At 41.7% G+C, this 27500-nt stretch overlaps 1 protein-coding gene across 2 annotated transcripts in view; it reads left to right on the top strand.

Annotated features, from left to right (window-relative positions):
• Nucleotides 1-3767: 3767 nt before the first annotated feature.
• The window catches only part of FRMD4A (FERM domain containing 4A), a 607066-nt gene continuing 583333 nt past the window's right edge, over nt 3768-27500 (top strand). For both annotated transcript variants that reach the window (XM_046013725.1, XM_046013729.1), the window contains exons 1-2: nt 3768-4044; nt 4490-4601. In XM_046013725.1, the coding sequence (XP_045869681.1) occupies nt 4500-4601 (102 nt within the window). In that variant the 5' untranslated portion in view covers nt 3768-4044; nt 4490-4499. The remainder of the gene's footprint in view (nt 4045-4489; nt 4602-27500) is intronic.

Genomic DNA, 27500 nt, shown 5'->3' with positions numbered 1-27500 from the left:
AGCCTCATGGTACCTGCACAGAGTAAATGACAGAGTAGGCATTCTGGTTCCCAAGAGTAAAATGTCACGGCAGACATTCCAAGGATAATGCCATCCATCCTCACACTACCTCAGGAGGGACAGACATCTTCCTGGTACTGAATGCTGAGAGAAATTTCTCACGTGAGCAATTTATATGGGCAGCTGTGAGTGATGCAATGATCAGTGTCATCACAACAGCTTCATATTAAACACGGAAGTTTTTAATGATTTTTTTTTGGTAATGACTTTTGATAGCTGTGACATTGAACTGCCCTTCAGTTGAGGAACTATACTGAAAGGAATTACATGTCTTTCTTGGGTATAACACTAGCCAGAGATGAAATTTAGTTCCTTAGAGGAAAATACTGCTTGCTGTCCTGCACAGCTTCTGTGATCTGGATTCCTCCTGGATGAGGTTTTTTTTGTTTTTGTTTTTTGGATGAGGTTTTGAAAAGAACTAGAGGCTCTTGTCTCACTGTTTTTGTTTTTGGTTTTTGTTTTTTTTTTTTTTTTAATAGTTTTTTTTTTTTAAGATTTCATTTATTTATTTGACAGAGAGAGATCACAAGTAGACAGAGAGACAGGCAGAGAAAGAGAGAGAGAGAGAGAAACAGGCTCCCTGCTGAGCAGAGAGTCAGATGCGGGACTTGATCCCAGGACCCTGAGATCATGACCTGAGCCGAAGGCAGTGGCTTAACCCACTGAGCCACCCAGGCGCCCCTGTTTTTGTTTTTTAAGATGAGTCTGTTTTCACTAATTAACTCCTTTTTCTCACAAACTGCTCTATAATCCTTTGTATTTTGACTTCTTTAAAAAAAATTTTTTTTTAGTTAAATACAGTTTAGTTAACATACAGTGTATTATTAGTTTCAGAGGTAGAATTTAGTGATTCATCCGTTGCATAGAATACCCAGTGCTCAGTATATCACATGTCCTCCTTAATGCCCATCTTCCTATTGCCACATCCCCCTACCCATCTCCCCTGCACAACCCTGTTTGTTCCCTAGAGTTAAGGGTCTCTTATGGTTCGCCTTCCTCCACTTTGACTTCTATGTCTCTAACTCTACTAAAAGCTTTTGGCATCTTTGTCACTGGAATTCTGGGGCTCCCTCCTCCTCTGTCAGCTGTTACTTTTCCTCACAAACTACTTGTGTTCTACCTGCCTAGTCCCAGCACTGGGATGCTGTCCTTGACCCTTTCTCTTTGTACTTAACATTTTAGCACCTTTATTAAAGCCCAACTTGATATGACAGTCTCCTTTCTCTGAGTTTGATGCTCAGAGCTACAGGAGTGCACAGAGATATCTACTTCTGATGTCAGGTTACTTACTCTCTGGTAGGGCGATAGTGGAGGAAAGTCAGTAACTGTTATAAAAAACAGCAATTTAGAAGTACAGATATGAATATGCAAATTTGAATACCCAAGTGGAAAAACCAGGGAATATTTAATTGAGGATATAACTTTTGACATTGTGAGTAATATATGTAAATAGACCACTTGTACCGGACTCAGTTCATCTACCCCCCCACCCCAAAATTTACTTGCCCCCCCCCCCCGCCCTGGTTAGCCCCTGGGATTTAGCTATTTGCTTGGTGGAACCCTAGGTGCCATCACTATCATTTCAACTCCCGGCATTCCCAGCCATTGCAGACTTCTCCAGAGTGTGGGATGGACTTTGGCACAATTTTTCATAATACACACTGGGGACGGAGTGTCAGCAGCTCTAGCACCAAGGTCCTACCTGACTGACCCACAAAGTCTGTGGCATCTCCTTCCATTCCTGGCTTCAGATGCCATGCCTTTCTGCTGTTTCTACTCTGGTGTGTTATGCCAGGATCTGGTATAACATGGCTCTGAAGTGCAAGGGAGTGCCTTCCTGGGTCAATGTGACCAGCAAGATTCAGTTGATAGGCAGGAATAGGCTAGCAATTCCTCTGTCTCCCTGATGGACTGTTCCAAGGAATGACGTTCCATGCCCGTCTGGAAACCTTTTCTCATGACTGAGCAGCTGTACTGTGAGCAGCTCATAGACACCACCTTGTAGCTGCTCTCATCCCTTCCCCGCCCCTCCTTCCCAGCTCCTTCACTCCTGCCGCCCTAAGAGGGCATCTCCCAGTAATGTCTTCACACGTGAGATCTGCCGCAGGCTCTTCTCTGTAAAGAATCTGGGCAAAGGTTCAGCAAAGTATAGAGAAAGAAAGGCAGGTGTGCTGGGGCCTCATACTAGTGGTTGACATAAGATCTCTCAGGCCTGCCTGTCCTACCTGAGCATGTCCTGCACCCCGGCATGCCTGCAGCTGCTCCTGGTGGGCCCTCTGTGGGCACACCCTCAATGCTCCCCCTGCACTATCTCCCCAGCTGCAGTAGCATGATATCAATTTCCTGTGCTTTCTGTGTTTTACAAGCTCACAGTCCATATAGAATTACAAAACACAAGTCATAAAAAAGACATTCTGTTTATTCCTCAAGTTTCAGCCTAAAAATGACCATGTTCTTGAAGGCAAAAGTAAACTTTCTTTACTCTGTGCAGCCCAAACTGTTTTTAAGTCACTTTCTAGTATTTATCACATATTGTCTAGTATCATATATGATTGTTGGGCATCACTGCGTCTGTCAGATAAAAAGCTCCTTGAGACCAGGGCTATGATTTAGTTTTGCATCTTCTACAAAGCTTATCAAAGAGCACTGCACATAGTCGGCACTCAGCATTTATCTGTGGATACATTTAGAAAGCTATCTGCAAGGTTAAGGTAACACTGTAGATATGTTCTTGAAATTATTATAGTCAAATAATAGATCATTATAATAATAAAAATTCTTTTGAGAAACTCACCAGCAAGTCTAGAATATTCTGAGAGCTCAGTTCAAGGACATATTCACATTACTGAGGTCATGCTGTGAATCTCCAAGCACCTGATAGCAGGACATTCTCAGAGGTTCCTGAGATCAAAAGCATTAGAATCCAATCAGACAACCTGGAATAAAGGTTCAACTTCATTGGGCCACAGGATAAACAATGAGAAGGGAATCTTTTCATTCATTCAGTGAATATTTTTGAGCATTTACTTTGTGATATTCAGATAAATGCTTTTAAAATATGAATGATAGAGGGACAACAGCTATACTTGTCTGTGGGAACATGTAAAGGTGATTAATTTCCTCCCCCAGTGTCTTACTTAGAGTGGTGATTTGTGTTCTTAAATATCACACTGTCCAGTTAATTTCAAGGAATTTTTGGAGTCAATACAGCAGGTGAGTGAAGGAAGAAATCTGAAGAGAACATGAGAACTATTACCAAAATATTAGTAACTGCCACATGTAGTTGAATAATTGTGCTCCATAAGAAGATAGAAGCTGGGTGGTGCTCATTAAAAAAAAAGGGGGGGGGTTAATTTTCTTAAATCTTTGACTCCGAGAAGCCTTTTCAGCCACTCATTATATAACAAGATGGGGCAAGCCTCCCTCTCTTTTTTTGCCATTGACATCTTCCAAGGAAAATGCTGCATGATATGATTTTCAAGGCTAATTTGCCTTTTTGTCTTAAGCAGTGTCTCTTGCTACAGATTAGCCTTGTGTACCTCCCTGAGCTAGAGAGGCTCCTTCAAAATTCCTAACAGGCAGCCTGGTGGAGAGATGGGAGGGAAAGGAAGGGAGGGAGGAAGGGAGGGAGGAAGGGAGGGAGAGAGGTAGAGGGTGCCTGTCTGCTGCGTACATGTGGTACAGGCTGGGAGATCAGAACGCTCACAGAACAGGCAGTGTAATTCCATGTTCCTTGTAAGTATGTTAGCCCCACGGAGAACTAAGCTGGCCAGTCCACTTGGAGAGGAAAAGTAGATTTAAGGATGGTAGAAGGGGTCATTTCATAACTGACTTATTACTCGGTTATGATGAGGGCATTTGCTGATCTCCAGTGACTGCCTGATGCTTTTGGTCAGGCTCGGCTCTCTCACTTCCAGATACTTGATTTTGCAAAAAGGACACACCTTTCTGCAGGAAAAGAAGACACTGACCAGACTGCAAGCGGTAGGTTGTGACATTCAGCATGTTTATGCAGCAAAATTTCTGAGAGATGAGGGGTGGGGGGTGGGGGTGGTAGTGGTGGTGTTTGGGTTGGTGGATTTATCTGCAATAGGGAATGTTTTATTTTAATTGTCAGTTACATAGAAGAGTTGCTGCCTAGGCTAAGGTATCAGTTAAAAATTCTGTGTTCCCAGCTTTTGTATTTGTGTTAGATGTGATTTCTGTGCTCATGCAGCTTAGTGAAGCCAGGAAGGGCTCACCTTTAAATAACCTGCAGTTTCCTATTTTCATTCTTTTTTTTTTTCATCCCTAAGCACTGTTCCCACCCCTTCTTCCCAACATCCGCCTGACCACCCCCTCCACCACCCCCCCACCATGTGAAATGTGGCCTGTCTTCATCTTGAGTCTTTTGCATCCTGAGTCTGGATTTCTGGCTTGTTTGCTGTAGGTATTTGTGGATGCCTCACAGTCATCCAGGGCCCAGGCGAACTGACTGTGCATGGGAATCGGAGACCATGGCCGTGCAGCTGGTGCCCGACTCTGCTCTCAGCCTGCTCATGGTGAGTGCTCCGGGAGGAGGTGGGGCCCAGGCAGCGCCCAGCTCCAGCCTCGCCCGCCTGCCTGCTTGCCTGCCTGCCCGCACAGTTGGCTGCTGCAGTAGCTGCAGACATGCGAAAAATCCCTCTGCTTTATCCTGCAGGCTTGTTTGAAATGATTCCTTGGGTGACAGTATCAGCCATGACAAAGCACTCTCAGAGAAAAGAAGCATTAGATTTGCCATTTTAGAAACTTGTTGCTTAATGCTATTTTGAGAGATATGCTTGCAAACAGGTGCTATGAGCCCCTGGAAATAGATTCCCACCAACGCCTCCCCCTGGCTTCTCAGCATCCTGTCCCACTGCCTTTTACATTGAAATTGAGGTGATGGTGTTTGTTTGTTTGTTTTTGAACCTCTCATAGCAACTGTGGAATTTTTTTGCCTGCGGAGCAGCAGAATAAGATCCTGGAATAAAACTGTCTTTCTAGGTGCCCATGTGTCTACTCAGACTTCCCTCTAGAAGCAGCTGAGGAGGTTGTGGCCTTTTTTTAACACTTAGACTGCAGAGCTCACCTCCCAGTTGTGATTGCTGGGAAGACGCTGGCAGAGGCCTTGTCCAGGTACTTGCCAGTGTGTGGACCACTGACCTACTTTAAGCTTCTCTGATTTCCGTCATGTTAAGAAGGCCTCCACTCAACATATCTAAGCAAACAGGGACACTGGCATCACCTTGTTTTACCCTGATTGACTTTTTGCTAGGATCTAGGTTCAGAGTTTGCTTTTACTGTCATGTTGCTCCCCGTCTCCTCCTAGCCCATAGGCCAGGGTAATGTTGACGGAAATAGCCCGCATCAGGCTTGGTGTGTGAATGCTCTAACAGTTGCACAGGAGATTTTACAAACAAAGTATAAGTGCTTCTGCTGTGTATATTGATCTATGTTTTCTGACTGAGAAGGGGAAATGCAGCTTTACGAGGCCTGATGAGTTTATTAAGAGCACTTGGAAGAGGAACCAGTGGGGAACATGGCTCCAGAGTGATGAGCTAGGTCAGATTAAGAGGGGTAAATATCATGGTTTTTGGTTACCCCAAATGTCATTAAGGCCACAGAGCCATTTAAAATGACTGAGATCTCGTGCTCGCTTCGGCAGCACATATACTAAAGTGACTGAGTCTCATGGGCTTCTGCTGACTTCCAATTCTACGGGGAGATAAGTATTCAAAAGAATTGAAGTTATTTTCTAGAGAAATTATCCTTGACTCCTCTCCCTTCCTCATAATTGTATTGTCTAATGATCCTTTATCCTCTACCCGTGGTCGCGTTATGTGGATGGTAAATGTCTTAGCATTTCTGACTGTGGCAGACGATGCAGTGGTAGTATCTATGAGGACCAAGAGATTCCAGGAAACTGGGAGTCTGAGTCATTTGCAAAAAAATATATAGGCACATATTCAGGTATGCATATTATCTAATATTGTTTAATAGAAATAAATCTTGCGTTATGTTAATATAGAGAATAAATGTGTTCATAAAAATTAGCTTTAGGGAGAACCAGGCCTGTTTGCCTCCAGGTTACTGTTCTCATTTCTTTCCCATGCTTCTGAGCAATCAGGTATGTGTTTGTTTTCCTGGGAGTGCTAAGGATAAATCCTTAGTACCCAAACAGAATGCAGCTCAACATCCTGGTCCAGCTGCTCCTGCCACACACACACTCAGGCTTTCTTATTCCTCTCAAATATTTTGGGTGCTGACCTGGAGGTGTCTGCAGCAGACTTTATTTTCTGTGTATCAGCAGCCTCTGCCCTCGGATCTATCCCTTGTGCTTACCTCCTGCCCATATTAAAGGTTTGCGTGTATGTCTCTCTCAGAAGCCAGGGAAATAGCTCTTGACACCATGATGGACCTTAGATTGGACAACCTTGGAGCACCATATATAACTGTAGTCAGTGCATGTTTTCAGGCCCGTGACTGGTTCAGGGGAATTTTCCCATGTGTTGTTTTTCACATGTTTATTGCTTTTTTCATTTTTAAGAGTGAATCTCAAAATAATTGCTTCTCAACCTATCACATGATGAGTCTCAAAATGTGTAAGCAAGTCAACAGGGAAGAAAGGAGGAAGAGAAGCCATTTAGCAGAGTTGCTTTGGCTGTGAGTTCAGTAAGGAAGCTGTAAACATTATTATTTATTAGCTAATCAATCAGCCAGTCAGTTCTCAGTATTGATGGTGTGCCTGCTGACTGAAGAAAGTAACATAGTATAAGGGTCAGAGTGAGATCTCATAAACACCCAGTTAGGGGAGAGGTGACTATCAGGTGGCTTGATTGCAGTTCCACAATTTTATGCTGTGGCATCATTGGGCTGTAGGGAACGAGGGGAGAGCAATTGACCACACCTCTTGGTTTTGAATAAGGAGACAACCAGACATTATATTCAGTGTAAACTATAAATGATTCTGGGAAGAACAGATTAATTTGGTTATGCAGGTGGCAACAGATCTGTAATTGGAGATCCCTGTGCTCTGTTTCCAGCTTTGCCACGCACTGGGCGATCCTGAGTGAGCTAGGTGATCCTTTCACTGAGCTTTAGTTGTGGCACTTGCTTACTGGGGGGCCATGCTCATCTGTAGGGTCTTTAAGCTCTGTTAAACATAATATAAGACCTCTAGGAATATGTCTAGAACAGAGGCAACTCTAATGCTTTATTCAACATTATGTCTTATTTGTATCTTATGACACTGTTGCTTTTAAGATATATATATATATACACACACACACACACACAGTGGAATACTATGCAGCCATCAAAAGAAATGAAATCTTGTCATTTGCAACGACGTGGATGGAACTAGAGGGTATTATGCTGAGCAAAATAAGTCTGTCAGAGAAAGACAGTTATCATATGATCTCCCTGATATGAGGAATTTGAGAGGCAGGGTGGGAGGTTTGGGAGGTAGAGAAGGAAAAAATGAAACAAGATGGATTGGGAGGGAGACAAACCATAAGAGACTCTTAATCTCACAAAACAAACTGAGGGTTGATGGGGGGAATGGGGTATGGAGAGGGTGGCTGGGTTATGGACGTTGGGGAGGGTATGTGCTATGGTGAATGCTGTGAAATATGTAAGCCTGAAGATTAACAGACCTGTACCCCTGGGGCAAATAATACATTATATATTAATAAAAATAATTAATTTTTAAAAAGATGGTGGAATTTGTTCCCATCTGTATGGCTTTTATGCCAGAAGAAGTGTTTGATATTATTTGCTGGAAGAGGTGATCATCTGGGTTTGTTCACACTCTGCTGTCTGGAGTCCTACCTCATGGGGACCTAATTGATTCTGTTGGACAAGAGCAGGTGACTTTTGGAAAGTACATAAGGTAAACTTCTAAGCTGGTGCAGGTTGTGGAGCATCTGGAAGGGCACCTGGTTGTAAGCAGATGCTGACCGTCTTGAGGTGGGTGGATTTCACTGATTCTTCCAATGAAGAGTCGGGATGGGAGGAAGAGGAGCATCCATGCAAGATGGAGGTCCTCAAATAACCAAGGAAGCGTGGATTCAGAGCGAGGACAGGTGCTGGTGGTAAGGACCACCTAACAGGCCATTGAAAAGCCTGCCTCCTCCATCTTTGCAGAAATCTTGGGAAGCAAGAAAAGACAGTGTTCACCACATTGTGGGGAGCTTCCAGCCTGATGAGACTAATTATAGAGCAGGAAGCTCTTGGTTATGTGTCATTTGCTGAAATCACATGAGTTTAGGGAACTCTTTAAGGGTTGGAATGTGCTAGAGCCAGGGACTTGATCATTTCTCTAATGATAGCTTAGAGATGTATAACCAAGAGGCTACAGAAGTGGTATTAGGATGTTTGACTTTTAGATTCTGAAAGCTCAGACAGCTAGATTAAAATATTTTTAATGTAAATTAGCTAGCCAGGCAATAATGCAAATTATGCTTTTCTATAAATTACCTTGACATATATTATCTCACTTAATCCCTTCAACAATCCTGGTTTTAAGACAGAAATTTTTGATAATCAGAATCTGAAAAACTGTCAGTGGTCATGTAACTGAAATTGATGGGGCAAAATCTCAAAATCAGGGTTTCTGACGCTCAAGCCAGGGCTTTCTTTGATACCTTGTCAAAGCTCAAGAACTTGACTACCAGGATCTTCTAACACTTTGGATTTAGCCGCTCAGGGGGGGTCTTACTTCTGAGCCACTCTGCACTGTACACATTTTTAGATGAGTAGTGATGTTTTCTTATTTATCTTTATTATTCCTTTCCGTGTTGTAATTTAAATTAAAAGGTGATACCATACATTTGGCTCAAGACATCTGGTTGGATTCTAAGAAAAAGAAATGTTTTTATATCTATGAGACTTCCCGTGTTCTGAAGGTTCCATTCTCTTGGACTCTGTTTCCGAGAAAATTGCCAAGAGTCAAGTTTTACAATAGCAAAATTAAATATGTAAAAATTTCCATTGATAAGTCAGAGAAATTAGTGAGTGATTATTCTCAGTGAATGAAGGATGTGAATTAAATTATCTTGAAGATTCTTTCCATTTCTAAAAATTTGATTTCCGATTTCTGGGATTCCTTTGAGTAGACTATGAATAGACTAGGTCTCTGGTCTGTTTTGAATAGATTCCAGTTGATAATCTGTTCTTGTAAAACTTTATCTCTCTAGTTTCATTTCATTTTATTATAGATTCTTCTTTCCTCAGATATTTTCCTCATTTGGAAATTTTCTTTATTGATCAACCAACAAATACTTGCTGAGTATGTACTCTGTGCAGGAAGAATATAAGGCAGTCACTAGTTTTAGTGAACTTAAAAACTAATCGGAAAGACAAGGTAGAGACATGGAAATTATAACAACAAGAAATTTATAGGACAACTTTAGAAAATCACATGAGAACTACAATAAGACAGTGCATAATCCATAACCAAGTAAGCCCTGAGGTGCACTCCCTATCAGAGTGGGGAAACTGGTTCAAGCTTAGTAACATGTTAAAGGGTAGATGAGAGTGAATCTGAGGTGAGATGAGTGAATGAATTAGGATGGAGTCCAGACTTTGTTAGGAGTTAGAAAGTAGACTGGTTTGGACAGAGTTCCTAGAGGTGACAAAGTCTTACATGGGCAGAAAAGCAGGTTAAGGGTGTGACCAAGGTACTAGTTGTGTAACTAGAACCTCATTTTCCTCTAAATTTGACTTGTGACAGGTATCTATTTAGAGTTTCTACTAAGACCATGGATTTTTCTCTAGATTACAAAAGACAAAAAGCATAGGATAAAATTAAAGTCTGTCTTGGGGAATCTTGCTCTTGAGTTAATAATACTAATCCTGATATTTTTCAAAGTGCTTTTGTGCATGCTGTCAGGACAGATACTATATCTTTCTATTATAACGTCAAGCTGAGATCCAGAAATAGTAAATGGCTTGCCCAAGATGACTTGGCTAATTGTAATGGTTTCCATAATGGTTAGCTCATACATATGAAAACGTAATATTGACCACCTTTATGGAAATTCAAAGGATAATAATTATGTGTTAATAAAGAGCATAGCCATCTAAAGCACTGTGAACAGAGTGGGATCCAGACAGGGGTCCTGGATGTTCAGGTCTATAGTAGGATGGGTTCTTAGTATCATTTACCTTTATTGTTTATTTAAAGTTGGTGGATTGTCAAAACATCCCTGGAAAATGTTTATGTAACTGTGATATATAAGTCAGTAGGTAAAATCCTTCTTAAGCTGTATATTCTATCTTCTAAAGTGAAATTTCCTAATGAGTATGTCTGAAATCTTAATATTAATAATATTTGTAGTTAGTGTGTAATGTACACATTTATCTGTCTCAGAGGGTGAAATTTAAAATCAATGAGTCATACTCCCTCTCTCAGATAATTTTTTGCTGACTATATTTTTATTTTATTTTATGTCTTTCTAATTTTAAGTTACAGATTTCAACTCACACCAACCTTAACATGGAGGGGAAATGTATTGACTGATGTAAATGGGGAGTTCAGGGATGGAAGTGGTTCTAGGAGAAGCTGGACTGAGGACTTTGGGTGACAAGAGTTCAGACCCTGTTTCCCTGCCTCTCTCCATGTCTTTAGGCTCGAGCAGATTCTTTCTTCCAGTAGCTCCAGGATTACTTGTCCTTAGAGCTAGTGGGCCCAGATAAGAGTGGGACTTTCCTTACAAAGTCATTTCTTAACATCTGTTTGGCCCTGTTGGGTAATAGGTTTTGCCCCTGGCCAGTCACTGGGTCCAGAGATGGGTTCTCTGACCCAGCAGGTTGGCTTCTATGTCTAGATTTGTGAGGAGAAAGGAGGTGTGTCAGCTGGCTGATAACTCCACTTGAATCAACAGGGAGTGGGAAGGCAAGGTTCCAGAAGGAAAAGAGCTCTTTTACTTGATTGGAAAACGAACTCTTATAGAAGAGTTCCAGAAGGAAAAGAGCAAGGAGGAAGGAATCCTAGCAAGGTAAACACAACAGACTCATTAGTGGTCTTTACAGCTTGTATACCATTATAGCTCCTATAAAACTGGTCAGTGAACCCTAAATCGTTGATTCAGTTTCCCTCAAAATAAATATAAATGGAAAAGCCCAATTGTCTAGTTTATTCTAGATTGAAAATGTCTCACCATTTGTAAAGTGGGATAATAATAGCTACCATGTAAGATTTGGGATAATTCAATGAGATATGCGGGTAAAGTACTGAGCACTGTTCCTGGATCAAAGTAAATATGCAGTCAGTATTAACAATTGTTCACATTATGTTAACATGATATGAAACTACCATCCACCCAAACTCGTCTCATTGGACTCCTGAATGAGCCACAGTCAATCTAAAAGGAGAAGTTGCCCAAATCTCTCTGCATCCCAGTGTCTGAACAGTCAGTGACCACTTTGAACAACCAGTCAGTTGTTTTAGAAAAACAGATGCTTCTAGGATCAGGTGAACTGTTCCAGTCATGAGCAAATTTAAATTTGCATTCCTGTCTTGACTAACTCACAAAATTTTCTTAACCTCTGAGGGAAGATGACTGAAATATGGGCTGCAATATGTTCTCTCTGGCAAAATGCAAAATGCATGCCATTCAGGCTGCTATACATGATTGGGTGGCTATTAGTGCATCTCTGCTAAAAATTGTCTGGCTGCTTTGCAAAGTTTAATAGTCATTTGGAGAGCATATGTTACTAGTGCAGGTAACAGTATCTCATTGAATTCTATTGCCAAAATAGGAAGTCAAATGGAACATATGGTATTTAGCCTGGTCATAATCAAAGGTCCTGGAAACATGCTTGACCAAAACCATGGTATATATACAGTATAAGAAAACTAAATTCCAGTGGCAAGGTAACATTGGCCTGCCACCCATGTTTCCTAGTAATGAGTGCTTTTTATAATCCTGGACATTGAAATGCTAGTCTCTCAATCCAGACCTGGAGAAGCAGTTTCCTGAGCAGTAGATCCAGTTCCACTCCCCAAGCAATGTCATGCATGCCCACCCATGGTTTTAACTCTCATCTGTACACTCATGACTCCCTAATCATGTCTTTGGCTCAGGCCTTGCCCCAGGTTTCTCATGACTAGCAATCCAAATGCTTATCAGGTTTATCCTCCTGTTTGTCCCATAGATGCCTCAAACTCAATTCACCCCAAAGAGAAATTGTGACCTTCTTCTTGGTCTGCATGTCTTTCATCGGCTGTAATACCATTTTGTTTGTCATCCGAGAATTCACCATTGATTCCTCCTTCTTCCTCGTCCACCTTGTCCAGTTATCTCCAGGTTCTGTTGTCTCTGCTCCCTCGTTTCTCTATAATCTGGCCCCTCCTGCCCATGCTCCTCTCCCTGTCTAGATCAAGTTTACAATTTCTTCTACCCGGATCTCTGCTTCTGTTCTCTTTTCCCTATGTCCATCCTCTGTATATTTTCCAGAGTGATATTTATAAGATGAAATTCTGATTTTTCTACTAATTAGATCTATTATTTTCTTCTAAAATGAAGGTCTAAAATCCTCTGATTATACTTGATTATACATAGCAAGTTTTATTTTATTTTTCAAAGATTTTATTTGTTTATTTGACAGAGAGATCACAAGTAGGCAGAGAGGCAGGCAGAGAGTGAGAGGGAAGCAGGCTCCCTGCTGAGCAGAGGACCCCCCCTCCCAATTTGGGGCTCGATCCCAGGACCCCGAGATCATGACCTGAGCCGAAGGCAGAGGCTTTAACCCACTGAGCCACCGAGGTGCCCCAAGCTTTTTATTTTTTAACTGAGGTAAAATTGGTATATAATAGTATGTAAGTTTCAGATGTACAAAATTATAACTTGGTATCTGTATACACTAAAGTGATCAAGCTTTTAACATACATATTAGTCACTTCACCTCCAACCTCTGCCTCCCTATCTAACTCCATGCCTTGCTGTACCTCCCACCACTCCTGAGAATTGGTGCCTTCATAGTGTTGGGCTGTTCCCGCCCCCCGCAGAAAGACCAAGCTGGCCCCTGCCCCATAGAAACACCATGTTGGTTCAAGCCTGTGTACTTTTGAATGTGCTCTTTCCACTTCCTCACTTCTTCCTCCATTTCACTTATATTTATGTTTTCTATCATTTCACTTACTGTTACACTACTATATGATATTTGACTTTTGTACCTGTTTTCCATAATAGAATGTGAGCACATCAAAATATAGAGTATTTCTCGTCCTTTCATTCAGCAAATATTTATTGAACACCTACTATCTTCTGGACACTATTTTAACATGAAGGATATAATAAAGTGAACAAGATAGACAAGGTTTTTGATGTCCTTTAACTTACCTGGGGAGAGATTAAAAAAAAAAAAAAGTAAGTACACAACACACAGAAATATCAGGGAGTGGTAATTGCTCTAGAGCAAATTCTAAGTGATGATGGGGAGACAATGCTTGAATGACAGTTTTTAAGTGGGTGATCAAGGGAGCCTTCTCTGAAGAAACTGAAGGGTGACTGGCAAGAAAGAGATAGTGGTGGAAAGTTGTGGGCAGGACATTCCAATCAAGGTAGAAGCCATAGGACCTGCGAGAGCTTGCACTGTACTCAATATATTCGGTAAATTAAAGTATTGCTCAATTACTTCTGGCAGCTTAACGCAGGACCATACTAAGACACATGGGTCTTGCTCCAGAGCTTACATATCACAAAAGAACTATACCTAGAGGAAACACTGAGGTAATACCTCCTGACCTTGTGAGAGAAAATGGGTCCCCCATTATAGGGCATGGTACCAATAGTGTGTAGAAAGGAATTCAGAGGAGTGGTCTGGGAGGGATAAGGGAGGGAGATCTAGAGATCTAGTTATGACAGGGTCTGTGGAGGAAAAGGACATTAAGCCAGTTGAGAGGTGCAGATGTCCCCCTTACTGATGTGATTGACATATACAATGGGTAAGTTGAAGGTGTATAGCATATTGATTTGTTACACTGACATATTGCAGTATGATTACCACCTTAACATTAGCTAACACCTCCATCAGGTACATAGTTACCATTTCTATTTTTGTGCAAAGAAATCTAAAATTTACTCTCTTCAAGTGTATAATACGGTGTCGTTAACTCTAGTCACCCGAATTAGATTAGATTAGATTAGATGCCCAGAACTTGTTCATCTTCTAACTGCAGGTTTGCACTTCTGACTGATATTTCCCCATTTACCCCACTGTCAGTCCCTAGTAACTGCCATTCTACTCTCTGTTTTCTGTAAGTTTCACTTTTTAAGATGCCACATATAAATGATATCATACAGTGTTTGTCTTTCTCTGACTTTTTTCACTTAGGAATATGTCCCCGATATCCATTCATTTTTTCACAAGTGGCAGAATTTCCTTCTTTCTTGTGGCTAATACTCCGTTTTGTCAGAGAGAGAGAGAGAGAGAGAGAGAGATCTGGTTTATTCATTCACCCATAAATGGGCAGTTAGATCGTCTTGGTTAGTCAATGTCTTAGGTTGTTGTGGTTAGCCAATGTCTTAGCTATTGTGAGTAATGCTGCAATAAACATGAGAATATATATGTATCTCTTAGAGATTATGTTTTCATTTCCTTTGGGTATATTCTTAGTTTAGGGTACATTTATTTTTGGTGGGAGAGGAAAGGGAGAGACTATCTTTCTGGGAAAAGGAACAAAGTAATGAGGGAGATTCAGGAGGAAACAATAATAAACCACTGTGGTAGGGATCAGATGAGGGCAGAGGTGGGGGTGGGAAGGAGGGATTGGCAGGAGAGGATTTGCATTATGGAAGTAAGGAATTCAGGTGGAGCAAGTTAGGACGAAATGAGGGAAGACATTGCAAATGGTCCCATGAGTACCTGGATTGGAGCCACAGGAATTTATGAGACTTTGTGTTCTTGGATGGGGACTGACTTAGCTAGCATGGGGGTTGGGAAGTTTAATCTGGTGATGGTACTCAAGGTGCACTGGGGAGATGGGAGGAAGAATGGCTGTTCCATTTGGTCAAATGTATTAACTCAGGTGGAAGGTGAAGAGGCAGCATTGTAGTGGCTGTGGGAAAAGAGGAAAGTGGATGAATTCAAGGGACGTTCTGAAGGCAGCATCATCAAGACCAGAGGATAGATTGCTAGTGGGGCCCAGGCACAGGGAGGAGCCAGCCAGGATTACAGAGTGTTGGATCTCAGAGCTGTAGGGAGTGGTACAGGAACAGCATCAGGGTGGGAAATACAATTTTCAGTTAAAAGGGCTGCAGTTAATGTAGGACCACCAAGTTAAAGGCGTTGAAGAAATAATGGGATTTCCTAGCAGAGATGGTTGATGGGCAGTTGGAGATCATGGTCACTTAGGTCAGTGATTAGATTTGGAGGGGCAGATCTGAGAATGAGACTAGGAACCCAGGAATCATGAAGAAAGACTGTATGGAGAAAAGAACAGAAGACTACTCCTGTGCAAGGGGTGTTCTAGAAGCCATGGTCAGAAAGAGTTTATATTATCTTGTGATACAGGCCACATTTGTACCAGGTCAGTCTTACTTGACTTGGGCATTAATTTTCCTCACATTAAATGTACCACATGGCCTAACTGAAGCAGCCTCAGAGATTTTTCACTAGATGGAGGTTAAATGCCATTTCATCAGATAACTACCTCCTCCCAGGTTCTTGTAGGGCACAACTGGGCTGGGAATGTGCACATGTCACCTCTTACCAAGCACCATTATCTGTTGGGTGTGTGTTCTGCTTACTGCTTACTGCTGCGTAGCAACTGCTCTACACTCTGTGGCTTAAAACGACCATTTTGTTAGGCTCACCAGTTATGTGGATCAGGACTTGCAATAGGTGGCAGTGAGAATGGCTTGTCTTTGCTCTATAATGTGTGGAGCCTCACCTGAGAAAAGTGAAAGTCTGGGATGATGTGACAGCTGGAGTCTGAAATCTCCTGGAGGCATTTGCACTGATGTGGCTGGTGCTGGGTGTTGCAGTCAGCTGGACCACAGCATTTACGTAGGAAAACGCCACATGGCCTGGGCTTCCTCACAATATGGCTGCTTTGGGGACGCTAGACAGCTTACATGGTAGCTCAGGGCCCCAAACCAAGTATCTGAGCTAACAGGGTAAAGCTGTATGACCTTTTGTGAGCTAGCCTCAGAAGTCACACAGACTTCTTCTGATGCATTTTCTTTGTTACAAACAAGTTACTAAGGCTAGATTGGAAGGGAGAGAATTTAGACCCCACCTGTTGGTGAAAGGGTACTAACATATTTTATGATACGTTTAAAGCCACCACAATGGGTGTTCATTCTGTGTAATTTAATTTCATGGACTTTGAGGGTCTTATCCTTTTTGAATTATTCACAACTTGGCTATGGAACTTTGCTCAGAGGAAGCATTCCATAACTATTGACTGAATGATAAGTTGGTATTGGAAGAATCCCAGTTTCAATTTTTTTGCCTATTGGCAGAAAGTTACCTTTGAGTTTTTAGATTTTTATTCAAATCGAAATATCTAAGAAGTAACATGTTTAGCGTTTCTCAGTTATGCCTTCAAAGAACACCCAGAGGGGCGCCTGGGTGGCTCAGTGGATTAAGCCGCTGCCTTAGGCTCAGGTCGTGATCTCAGGGTCCTGGGATGGAGCCCCACATCAGGCTCTCTGCTCAGCGGGGAGACTGCTTCCCCCGACTCTCTGCCTACTTGTGATATCTCTCTCTGTCAAGTAAATAAATAAATAAATAAATCTTAAAAAAAAAAATAAAGAACACCCAGAGAAGGTATGAATCATGAATGGTCAGATCTGCCTTCTCTGTGACCTCAAAGTTTCTCTGGTTTAGTTCCAGCTGATGACTGGGAGTTAATAAACTGTAGTGTTGCTTCCCTTCCATGCCTAGTATTTGGACTCATAATTTGTTTTGTATCTTTATTGCCCATGTGTCAAAGTAAAAGAAGGGACATAGCTTGGTATTAGGCTGAAATGCGTCTTTACTCGTGAGGAGTGTGAGCATAATTGAGCTGTAATGAACACAGCTGAGGTCATTTTCCAGGGATTAATGACAAGGAGAATGCGTTCATGGCCTGAGGCTTGGTCTTCGGTCATTAACCTAGTTGGTCATTAATATTGTCTGGGAATGCTTTATGTTAGGCCATTACAACTAATGCCATATGCTGCTACAATTGGGAACATGAGCATTACCTGTATCAGGAGCTATTTGTTCCCTCCCTGTTCCCCACAATTACTGAACAAAGCAGCCTTTTAAATACATACTCCAAAGGCATGAAACACCAAGGGCAGGACAGATTTGAAGCTTCCCTTCCCTCCTCTCCTCCCCTCCCATCCCCTTCTCTTCTGTTTTAAAAAGTCATTTATGGAAGGTTGCAATCAGAGAGACATTATGGGAAGCATAATGAGGATATGTAGACATATGTGTAAATACCACCTGGTCCCTGCTCTCAAGAAGTTTCGAGTTTAGTTGGAAAGACCTTAATAAAGAGTTCCAACACAGTGAGATAAATGTTATGACGAAGAAGACATCAAAGTGCTATAGAGTGCGAGAGCACAGAGCAAGAATCTCTACATGGCACTGCGGTTTCAGGTGAGATTTGACGGATTAGAGGTGGATAGGTAGATGATGGTAGGGAGTTCCAGCTACAGGGAAAAGCATACATAAATGCAAATGAGAGAGTTATGTGTCTCAACAACTATGTAACATTTTTGAATAGGGAAGATAAAAAAGAATAGGAGCGAGGAGGACAAAATCCTAGCTAGGGGCAGACCAAAACTGTCCTCTGAATAAATGAGTTTGAACTTTGTCATGAACTTACTAATAGGCATTAATGATTTGAAGCATAAAATGACATGATCAGCATTGGGATGCAGAAATATCACTATCCAGGTAATATGGAGAATCAATTCAAAGAAGGGATGACCTGAGGAGAACCTGTATAAGAAGATATGGAAGTCATCCAGGCCAGCAATAACATGGGCTTGAGCTAATGGTGGCCCAGTGGGAACGGAGGAAAAGGCAGGGATGAGCTATTCAAGTGGGAGATGGAAGTGAGTCATTTGTAATGACTCCCACTCAAACAGGATTTAAAATAGGGAGATTCTTTAGCTTGTATATTGAGTCCAGAGGTGAAGCCAATTCTAGAGTATGCCTCTGGTCCCACTGTCACCTCCAACCCCCTTAAATCTTTGGGCTCTGCTCTTGTCTGTGGGCTTTGTCACAAGATGGCTGCCAACAGGAACTGCTCAATATGCTTCTTTGTTCAAGTCTGGGGGAGAAAAGAAATATCTTTCCTAAAATAAGAACAGGAATTTTTCCTTTGTTTTCAAGTGGGCCAATTCAAGTAATCTCCCCTCTCCAGAGGAAAGGGATTGGCTTAAGCGTGAGATCCTCAACTAATCAGTAGCCAGGAGGCATGGAATCACCATGCTTGGCTTGATGTATCAGTATCAACTGCTGAAGCTTGGAATGAGGTCAGTTCCTACTACCTTACATAAAAGGGTTGGGGAGGGGGGAAGAAGGGGAGTGTGGTTGCTGCATGGACAGCCTACAGTTTCTATAACTGGAGCACAGAACAGGGCACTCAACCTACTCAACCCAGAATTGGAGGATGAAGGAGGTCAGTATGTGGTTTGTAAGTTCCTTTAGAGCGGGAACTATATCTTGTTCACCATTGATTCTTTGGCTTTTAGCTCAGTGCCTGGCACATAGTAAGTGCCAATGATTTGTTGAATGAGTAAAGGCATCTAAGAAGTGGTACCCGAGCTTGAAGGCACAGACCAGGTGATAAAGGGAGGGCTACAGGCAGAGTTAAAAACTATTGGTAAATGTAAAGTTGTACAAATGTAAAAATGTACAGTTGAAAGATATATTTCAGACAAGTCAAGGAGTTAAGAAGTTCTGGCACTAAAATCCAAAGTGGGGACAGGCAGGGACATGGTTAGAGAGGTAAGGAAGGACTACACTCTGCTGAGGTGCTTGAGCCATATCCTGTAGATACTGGAAGACGTCTGAACAGTTTGGGACAAGAGAATGAAATAATCATGCTGCATTTGTATAAACCATTTTGCCAATGATGTGTAGAAAACTGTTGTAGGAATATGAGTAAGAAATGGTGAGATAAAATCAGCAGCTGATTAGATTTTGATTGGAAATGTGAGACATAGGAGGAGTCAAGGCTGACCTCGGATTGTGATGTTAGGTAAGGAAGCAGGTGGCAATCACAGGCGAAGAACAGGTTCAAAAGGAGCAACGACAGGGCACCTGGGTGGCTCAGTTGTTAAGCATCTGCCTTTGGCTCAGGTCATGATCCCAGGGACCTAGGATTGAGCCCCGCATCAGACTCCCTGCTCAGTGGGGAACCCTGCTTCTCCCCCACACACTCCCTCCTTCTTGTGTTCCCTCTCTTTCTGTCTCTCTCTCTCTCTCTCTCTCTCTCTCAAATAAATAAATAAATAAATAAGATAGTTAAATAAGTAAATAAATGGAGTAATGACACCTTCGTTTTGGACAGGTTGTTCCGAGGGGCCTGCAAGACGTTCTAGTGGAGGGGCTTAGCCGTGGTTGGGTGTATGTGTGTGAAGTTGGGGAAGATTTCTGGGCTGGACGTACATATTTAGAATCATCAGTATGCAGACAGCAGGATAACAGAACAATATGAGGATGAAGACCACCTGGGGAGTGCAGAGCAGGTGAAGCCATGAACCATGCATGAGGCAATGGAAGGGTAGGGAGTGGAAGGAAAGCCCACATAAGAGGCAAAGAAAGAAAGAGAGGTAGAAGGAGGTCCAGGGATATATACTGTCTTGGATGACAAGAGAATAAAGAATTTCAAGAAAGACAGAGGAGTGGTGATCATGACTATCAAGTGCATCAGAAAAAGGAAGGAAGGAAGTTAAAAACTGACGTTTTTAAAGGAACTTAAAAGGAAGGAATTTAAAAGGAAGTTAAAAACTGAAAAATACTTATCAGATTTGCCAGTCAGGATGGCAGCAGTGAGCTTATGGTGAGATGCTTCATAAACAGAATAAAATCAGGAGCCAGGTTGCAAGTGAATGAAGAGAGAATAGGAGGTGAGCAAGTAAACACAGAGAGAACACAGGAAATTGGGAGAAGAGACATCGGATAGTAGCCTGAGGAGTGGGAGGAAACAAGGAGGGTATTTCACAGATGGGTAAAGCATGAGGATTGTTATAGACTCAAGGAAAGAGGCTCAGAGATTTTGAAAGATGAGCAATATAAGGAGGTGGGAGGGAATGTGGGCAATACCTCCCCCTGCCCTGGCTCCAAGAGGCTACTGTGCAGCTCTAAGCTTCACATCCTTTATTCCTGTGTCCAAAAGCAAAAAGAAGAGGAGCAGTAAAGAGAGCTCCCCTGTGTCTTTTTATTTCTATCAAGGAGGAAAATTTCTCCCAGAAGTTCCCCAGAACACACCCCATTATTTTTAATTGGCCAGAACAGAGTTCTGTTCTGAGTGACTGGATCACTCAGCCCCCACCCACAATCCCTCTCCACAAAGTCTCCTAAACTGTAGAGGCTGGGGATCTAAAAAATGCATTTCCCAACCTCCCTGCATGTGACCTGGCTTCCACCAAGCAAGCTCACTGGCACCAGAGCAGGAAAAGAGAAGTGAATGACTTAAAATGGCAGTTGCAGATCAAATGTCCTTGAGAGCAATGTGGCAACATGTTAGGTCCTTTAGGACCAGCTTTTGTGGAGGTTCTGGCGGTCAGTGTCTAGGGTCAGTGGTGGTGACTCAGTGATGCTATGCGGTCTTTGCCCTAATGGTCTCAAGGTGTGCTTTGGCATTCATCTTGGTCTGTGGTGAATGACCTTGGTTATCTGGTTTTCCCATACATTCTTAAACTACCTAATACCCTGTAATAAATGCCTTTCTACTTATGCTAATTAGAATCGATCTTGTTGTCTGCAACAAAGAATCCTGAAAAACACACAAGAGCATCCAGCTGTAAGGGAGGCTAGGGAAGAGAGCAGCTGGCATTTTTAGGCTCCTGCAATAGAGAAGAAAGCTCAGGGTATTGGCTGCTATGTAGCAAACCAAAAAATACCTGCTAAGGGTAAGTGAGGACATAGACAAGTTTGTAAAGAGAATAGATTAGGTCAGTGTTTTATTTAGTACATGAGATTTTTAGGAGGATATCAAAATATTTAAAATAAAACTATCATTCTATAAAAGTGGCCTATATGGAAGAGTGATTCGTACAAAACCTAAGCCTGTTTCATCCCTGTTGCCCCTGTTGACAGCATCCTCTGCAACATCAGTCAGGACACGAGTCCAAATCCAAGGATGACAGTTATGAAATGGAATCTGGTGAACAACAGGGGAGGAAGGAGAAATGGAATAAATGCTGTGTCTTTTTTAAATATTAGAATCTCAATTATGAGTATATAGACAAACAGGCAATATGGTGAAGATATTTTCAAAGCTCTGGGTAGATATCTGGCCATTCGAGTGTTGGTTCTGAATCCTTTCAATTACTAACACCATTTTATTTGCAAATTAATTGTTTGGCTGGTTTTTAAAAATAAAAATACTTTTACATGTTATATACATACATGTAAATAATTGCTGCCACTAGTTCCTTCATCTTTTAGATTCTTGTGTATCCTTCTGTACCTATATGCACTGTCTTTGCTTGTCAATCCTTATAGTGCTACCTCATTCTTTTTAAAGGTTGTATAATATTATATTGTATGAATGACTCATAATTATTTAGTTAATCTCTTATTAATGAACATTAGGCTATTTTCAATATTCTGTATTTACAGACAGTCTTGCAGTGAGCATTCATGTGCATCCATCTTTGTGCAGATGGCTTGAGTACCCCATAGAATATTACTCCTAGGGAGAGAGTACTGAATCAAGGGTAAGCCACTTAAAATTTTTATAGATATTGTCGCATTACTGTCTTCAAAAGGCCACTATGTAAATTTGTTTTTAAAAATTCTACTTTCAAAGCCCTAGGAATATAAGCACCAATTCTTATCTGCTGGTAGGAAATAGAAGGATTATAAGAAAAGTTAACTATTCTCTAAAGGGCATTTAGAATCTTACTGTATAAACAATTATAGCATTAAATGTCTGCAAAATTCAAGTGGCAAATGAGCAGTGAATATCAATTACGCATCTGCTGCATCTCAAAGGCAGATGGCCTTTTAATTTTATATCCCAAGAATTATACCCAAATTTCATTCCCTTCCCCAGATTGCTCCCTCCTCTTCTAGTTCCACTGAGAAAATGGCTTATTGCACTTCTCACATATTACATTAATTTTAACAGAAAGCATGAAGAAGCCACCTTACATGTTTAGTAAGCAGATACCTGGGATTGGGATGTAACCCATTAATATATATTGAGTTTTGATAATTGTTTAACCTGAGGAGGGCCATACAACAAAACTGATAAGACATGGTCCCTACCTTCAGTGACTTTACAAACAGATTGAGAAATCAACATAGAATACTTGAATGGTTAAGGGCCAAATAAAAAGGAGTATTCAAGTGCTAAGCTCTGTAATTTACCTATTCATGCCCCCAGAGTGAGAGCTGTCAGGGACTTTAAGAGACACGTGGGTTAGCTTGGTGTTGAGGTGTTAACTTAAGGAGGGAGAAATGGAAGAGCTCTGGGCAGCAAGGAAGTGAATGAGGGCTGGCTGAGGAGGGGGAGAGAGTCTGTGTGGAAGATGCTGGAAGCAAGGCTGGGAGAATGGGGTGGGGCTGCATAACAAAAGACCATGCTTGGTAGGAATAAAATAGGAAGTAATGGAAAATGAGTGTGATATACTGGAAGGAGTGTTTGGGGGATTAATTACATTATTTAATTTACATTATTTAATTACAGTATTTAATTAATACATTAATTAAATTAATGTATGCAGAATAGCTCTGTAGACCAAAAGAACTCATGCTCTGGGGTCTCACACACAGCAGTTTGAATTTGAGGTGGACCCTTCTTAATGTCCCACATATGAAATGTCACGTCTCTTATGTCCCAAAGCTTTGTGAATTTATTTAAATTTGCCAAGCCTTGAGAGGATGAGACAGCTGTTTTCCAGGACCTGGACAGATACTCAAGAAACATTTCTTGATGAACAGTGATGGGCGGGAGGGGATTGGAATTGGGGCAGTAGGTAGGGAGCTCCAGATGGTATTCCAGGCACATGGCTACAAAAAGCTCATGGTAGCAGTGCACTGGTGGGCACAGACAAATAGAACCAGGAAGTACAAACCCAGTAACTACCAGTCTTGGTGATCATGAAGAGGGGGAAGGGTGAGTCTGTTAAACAATCCAGTAAGTATTAGTAGGGGGGGTCTGCTGTATTCAGACTCCATGCTAGAGGGTAGGAAGAAGCTGGTAAGAGATCTCCTTCATTCAAGGAAGTATAATGTGGGCTAGTTGAATACATAAAGCCAGAAAGGACAAGGCCAGATGAGGTGAGAGCCAAAGATAGGTATCAACAAAATGCTGCAGAGGTTCAAAGAAGAAACAGATCCTGGCTTCCTGGGGGACTCAGGCTGACATTTGAGGACACACTGGAGAGTTGAAGAAGAGGAGCAGGGGGGGCGCCTGAGATGCTCAGTGGGTTAAAGCCTTCTGCCTTCAGATCTCAGGGTCCTGGGATCGAGCCCCACATCAGGATCTCTGCTGTGAGATCCTGCCTCTGTGAGAGAGAGGGGGGAGCCTGCTTCCTCCTCTCTCTCTGCCTGCCTCTCTGCCTTCTTGTGATCTCTGTCTGTCAAACAAATAAATAAAATCTTAAAAAAAAAAAAAAAAGAAGAGGGGGAGGGCATGTCCAGTAGAGAGATGAGCAAGAACCAAGGGAAGGACGTGGACATCACTGGCATTAGACGTGTAACCTCCCATTCTGGGAATTTAGATAGATGGAGTACAGGGAAAGGTAGGAAATCAGGCCAGAAATCAGTCTTTGCCTTCTGGGCTGGGAGTTTATTTTGAATTAGGTAACAAATTACAATCTACTACAGATTCTTAAGCAGGAGATTTTATTGGGGTGGGGAGATGATGGTGAGCCAATCAGTGGGAAGATTATCACAGGAGTTCTGAAAGACTTAAGAGTAGAGCAGCATGACCTCTGTTGAGTATGGAACCAGAAAGAAGGGCCAGGTGGCTGGACTTGGGAATGCCAACTCATGAAACCCTAATGACAGTAGATTTTGACCTGCTTTGGAGGTTCTCAGAACTTTAGACAACCCAAGAACCCCGCTGGGAGTTGTTTAAAATTCTAATTTCATGGCCTTCACCTCACCTCTGAGATTCTGATTCTTAGGGTCTGGTATGGCTCCATAAATATGAGATTTTTAAAAATCACTGCAGATGATTCTGTTGCAGGTAACCCAAGAATCACATATGTTCAGAAATTCTCTGTACCCTAACGTGCTTATCTGTGAACTGACTGTGGTTTGAATATAGGCTGGTATAAAGCACTTTTTTTTTTTCTTCAAGGAAGAAGGGAATTGAAGAAAAGGCAGGTGTCAGAGAGGAAATACTACTGAATCCTTAAATAGCTCCTCTGGTACATAAAAAAATGGGCATCTGCTGAATGAATTTTCGTTAATTCTTCCCAATATTAGCTGTGAGATGGCCTCTTATAGGATGATTGATCTAAGGGTGATTTGATAGATCACATTATCAATTAATGTGAAAACAATTTATCTAGTTTCTTTAACTTCAAACTGATCTTTATCCTGTATTTGTCCTATAATTATGGGGTGGTGGTCTTTTACCTGTCTCCCCTAGAACGACACCAAGGTATCAGGGAGTATTTCATGCCAATGGTGGCGGTGGTCAGGAACACACTTCCCACCAACGCTTGAACCTTTTCAAAGAGTTTATTTGTTGTTCAACCTGAAAATCGACTTAAAAGAAGTACAGTTCCTACTCAAAGATGAAAGATACATGCAGAGAGAGAACCTTTGAATTTTAAAAAGAGGTAGCTATTTCATATAAAAGCTGAGCTACATTTCCTCTTCAATCTGGTCCTGCATAATTTTATCCTACTTTCTAATTATGGTAACAGAACAAGAAAAATCCAGACTGCTGTTCACATTCTCACTACTTTCCTCAAGGAAGAAAAAAAAAAATGTTAGTATCTGTGCCAGAGAAAGGGAAACAAAGACAGGATGTAAATTTTCTTTGTGTGAGTTATCCTTGGCATGTTTCTCTCCCTTGTCTTCCCTAAGGTCATTTAAAGGAGTGACACTCACGTCTAATTAAAGGGATTTGGGAGAGAAACTTTGAGTTTACAGTCAGTACCAATCAATAGTAGAATTTGTCCATCGATAGACTTTGAAATGCTCTTCAAAAATAGCTGCATTTGGAGCGCCTGGGTGGCTCAGTGGGTTAAAGCCTCTGCCTTCGGCTCAGGTCATGATCCCAGAACCCTGGGATCGAGCCCCACATCGGGCTCTCTGCTCTGCGGGGAGCCTGCTTCCTCCTCTCTCTCTGCCTGCCTCTCTGCCTAGTTGTGATTTCTCTCTGTCAAATAAATAAAATATTAAAAAAAAATAGCTGCATTTAACCATGGCTAAATGATGAGAAAATGAAATTTCATTGAGCAAGTTCCCCTTTGAAAGACTGAGCTTCAGAGCACTGAAAAATCACCTTTCCCTTGATTATTTGTATCAAAATCTGTCAATTGGTCATGGAGAAACTGTATTGGATGCATCTTGGGTACTTACTAACACAGGTTTTGCTACTGGCTTTAATCTGTGACTTGCAATAAATCCTGCGTAGAGGAGAAGTGAGGAATTGGGAGTCAGGACCCCAGTAAAGAACTCGGAACCAGAATTGGAGTTGGTTCTAAGATAAAGGCAAATATGTCTTTCTTACCCAGACAGTATGTCCCAACCTGAAGTTTCATTAAGACTAATTCCTTGTGTTCTCTGGAGTTTGGGAAGGCAAAAAAATGTTGCTAAACAAAAACTACCCATAGAATTTCTCCCACATTTTCTCCTCCTCTCTGAAGGAACCTCCGTGAAGTCAATGTTCCCTGTTACACAAATTGTCACTCTGGGAAGGGATTTCTTTTGTTTCTTCCTTTTGGGTTTTCCTCTGTAGTTATGGCACAGATGTAGCAGGTGAGAGAGGCGTTTTCTCACCCCCAGAGGAGGGACAAAGAATAGGTTTGTAGTTCTGGTTCTGGAAGGTGTGAAATTAAAAGCAGAAGAAAGAGGTTTAGCATTTGCTCTTTAAGATGGATTCCCCCCTCTTTTTTTTTTTTTTAAGATTTTATTTGTTTGAGATAGAGAGAGTGTGCTCAAGCTGTGGGAGAGGCAGAGGAAGAAGGAGAAGCAGACTCCATGCTGAGCAGGGAGTCCAACACAGGGCTCAATCCCAGGACTCTGGGATCATGACCTGAGTTACGGCAGACACTTAATGGCTTGAGCCACCCAGGCCCCCCAGGATAGATTTCAAATACACTGTATAAATGACACTGGTGACAACCTCAGACCAGAACAAGTGGAAGGTGACTTATGCTCTTTTTCTTTTCCTGTCTCATTTTTGGGGAGAGTGATTTCTCACTTGGGGCCAGTTTCTTTGATTGGTATATCAGTCAGTTCAGGCTGTCATAACAAAATATCACAGACTGGAGGTGCTTAACTAATAGGAATTTATTGTTCACAGTTCTGGAGGCTAGAAGTCCAAGATCAAGATGCCAGACAGTTGAGTTTCTGTTGAGAACTCTTGGTTTGCAGGTGCCTTTTCACTGTGCCATCCTCACATGACTGGGAGAGAGACAGGGGTCTCTAGGCTTCTCCTCCTCTTTGTAAATATGCTAATCCCAATAGATTAGGGCCCCACCCTTACAATCTCATTTTACATTGATTACTTCCATGAAAGCCCCATCTTCAAATATAGTCGCTTTGGGGGTTAGGACTTCAACATATAAATTTGGGGGACATAAGCTTTCAGTCCGTGACTACAGGTTAACATAGACCTGCAAAGGCCAGCCTCTTCCTGATGTGTTGATTTTTTTCTTCTTTGTGTAATTGTGTCCGATTCATCATTGGGTTCAAATTAGTAGCTTACTGAAATGTATTTTGTTTCTGGTGACGAATGGATGCAAATGTTTTATCAAAGAGAAATGTCAGAAGTCAGAAACTGAGAATCAAAGTAAACTAATAAACCATGTTAATGGCTAATAAGTGTCAATGAATTTGTAAATAACAAAAGCATTTTGCCTTTTACCAACATCATATCTCAGGTATTTTGTTTTTTCCTGGCTCCTACATTAGTCATAGGAGTAGGGTTTTATTAGAAGCCAAAATTTTTGTTTTTAAAGTGTTACAATTTTGGTCATTCTCCCCCACCCTCCTCCCTCCTCTCCCCCAACATACACACCCTGAAATTTCTTTGGGTTTGGAGTTTCATGTGTATAAAGTAAAATCAT

The sequence above is a fragment of the Meles meles genome, chromosome 7, assembly GCF_922984935.1.
Source record: "Meles meles chromosome 7, mMelMel3.1 paternal haplotype, whole genome shotgun sequence".
In the NCBI taxonomy this organism is placed as follows: domain Eukaryota; kingdom Metazoa; phylum Chordata; class Mammalia; order Carnivora; family Mustelidae; genus Meles; species Meles meles.
The sequence above is the reverse complement of the archived record's forward strand: the minus strand, read 5'-3'. Positions and strand labels throughout refer to the sequence as shown.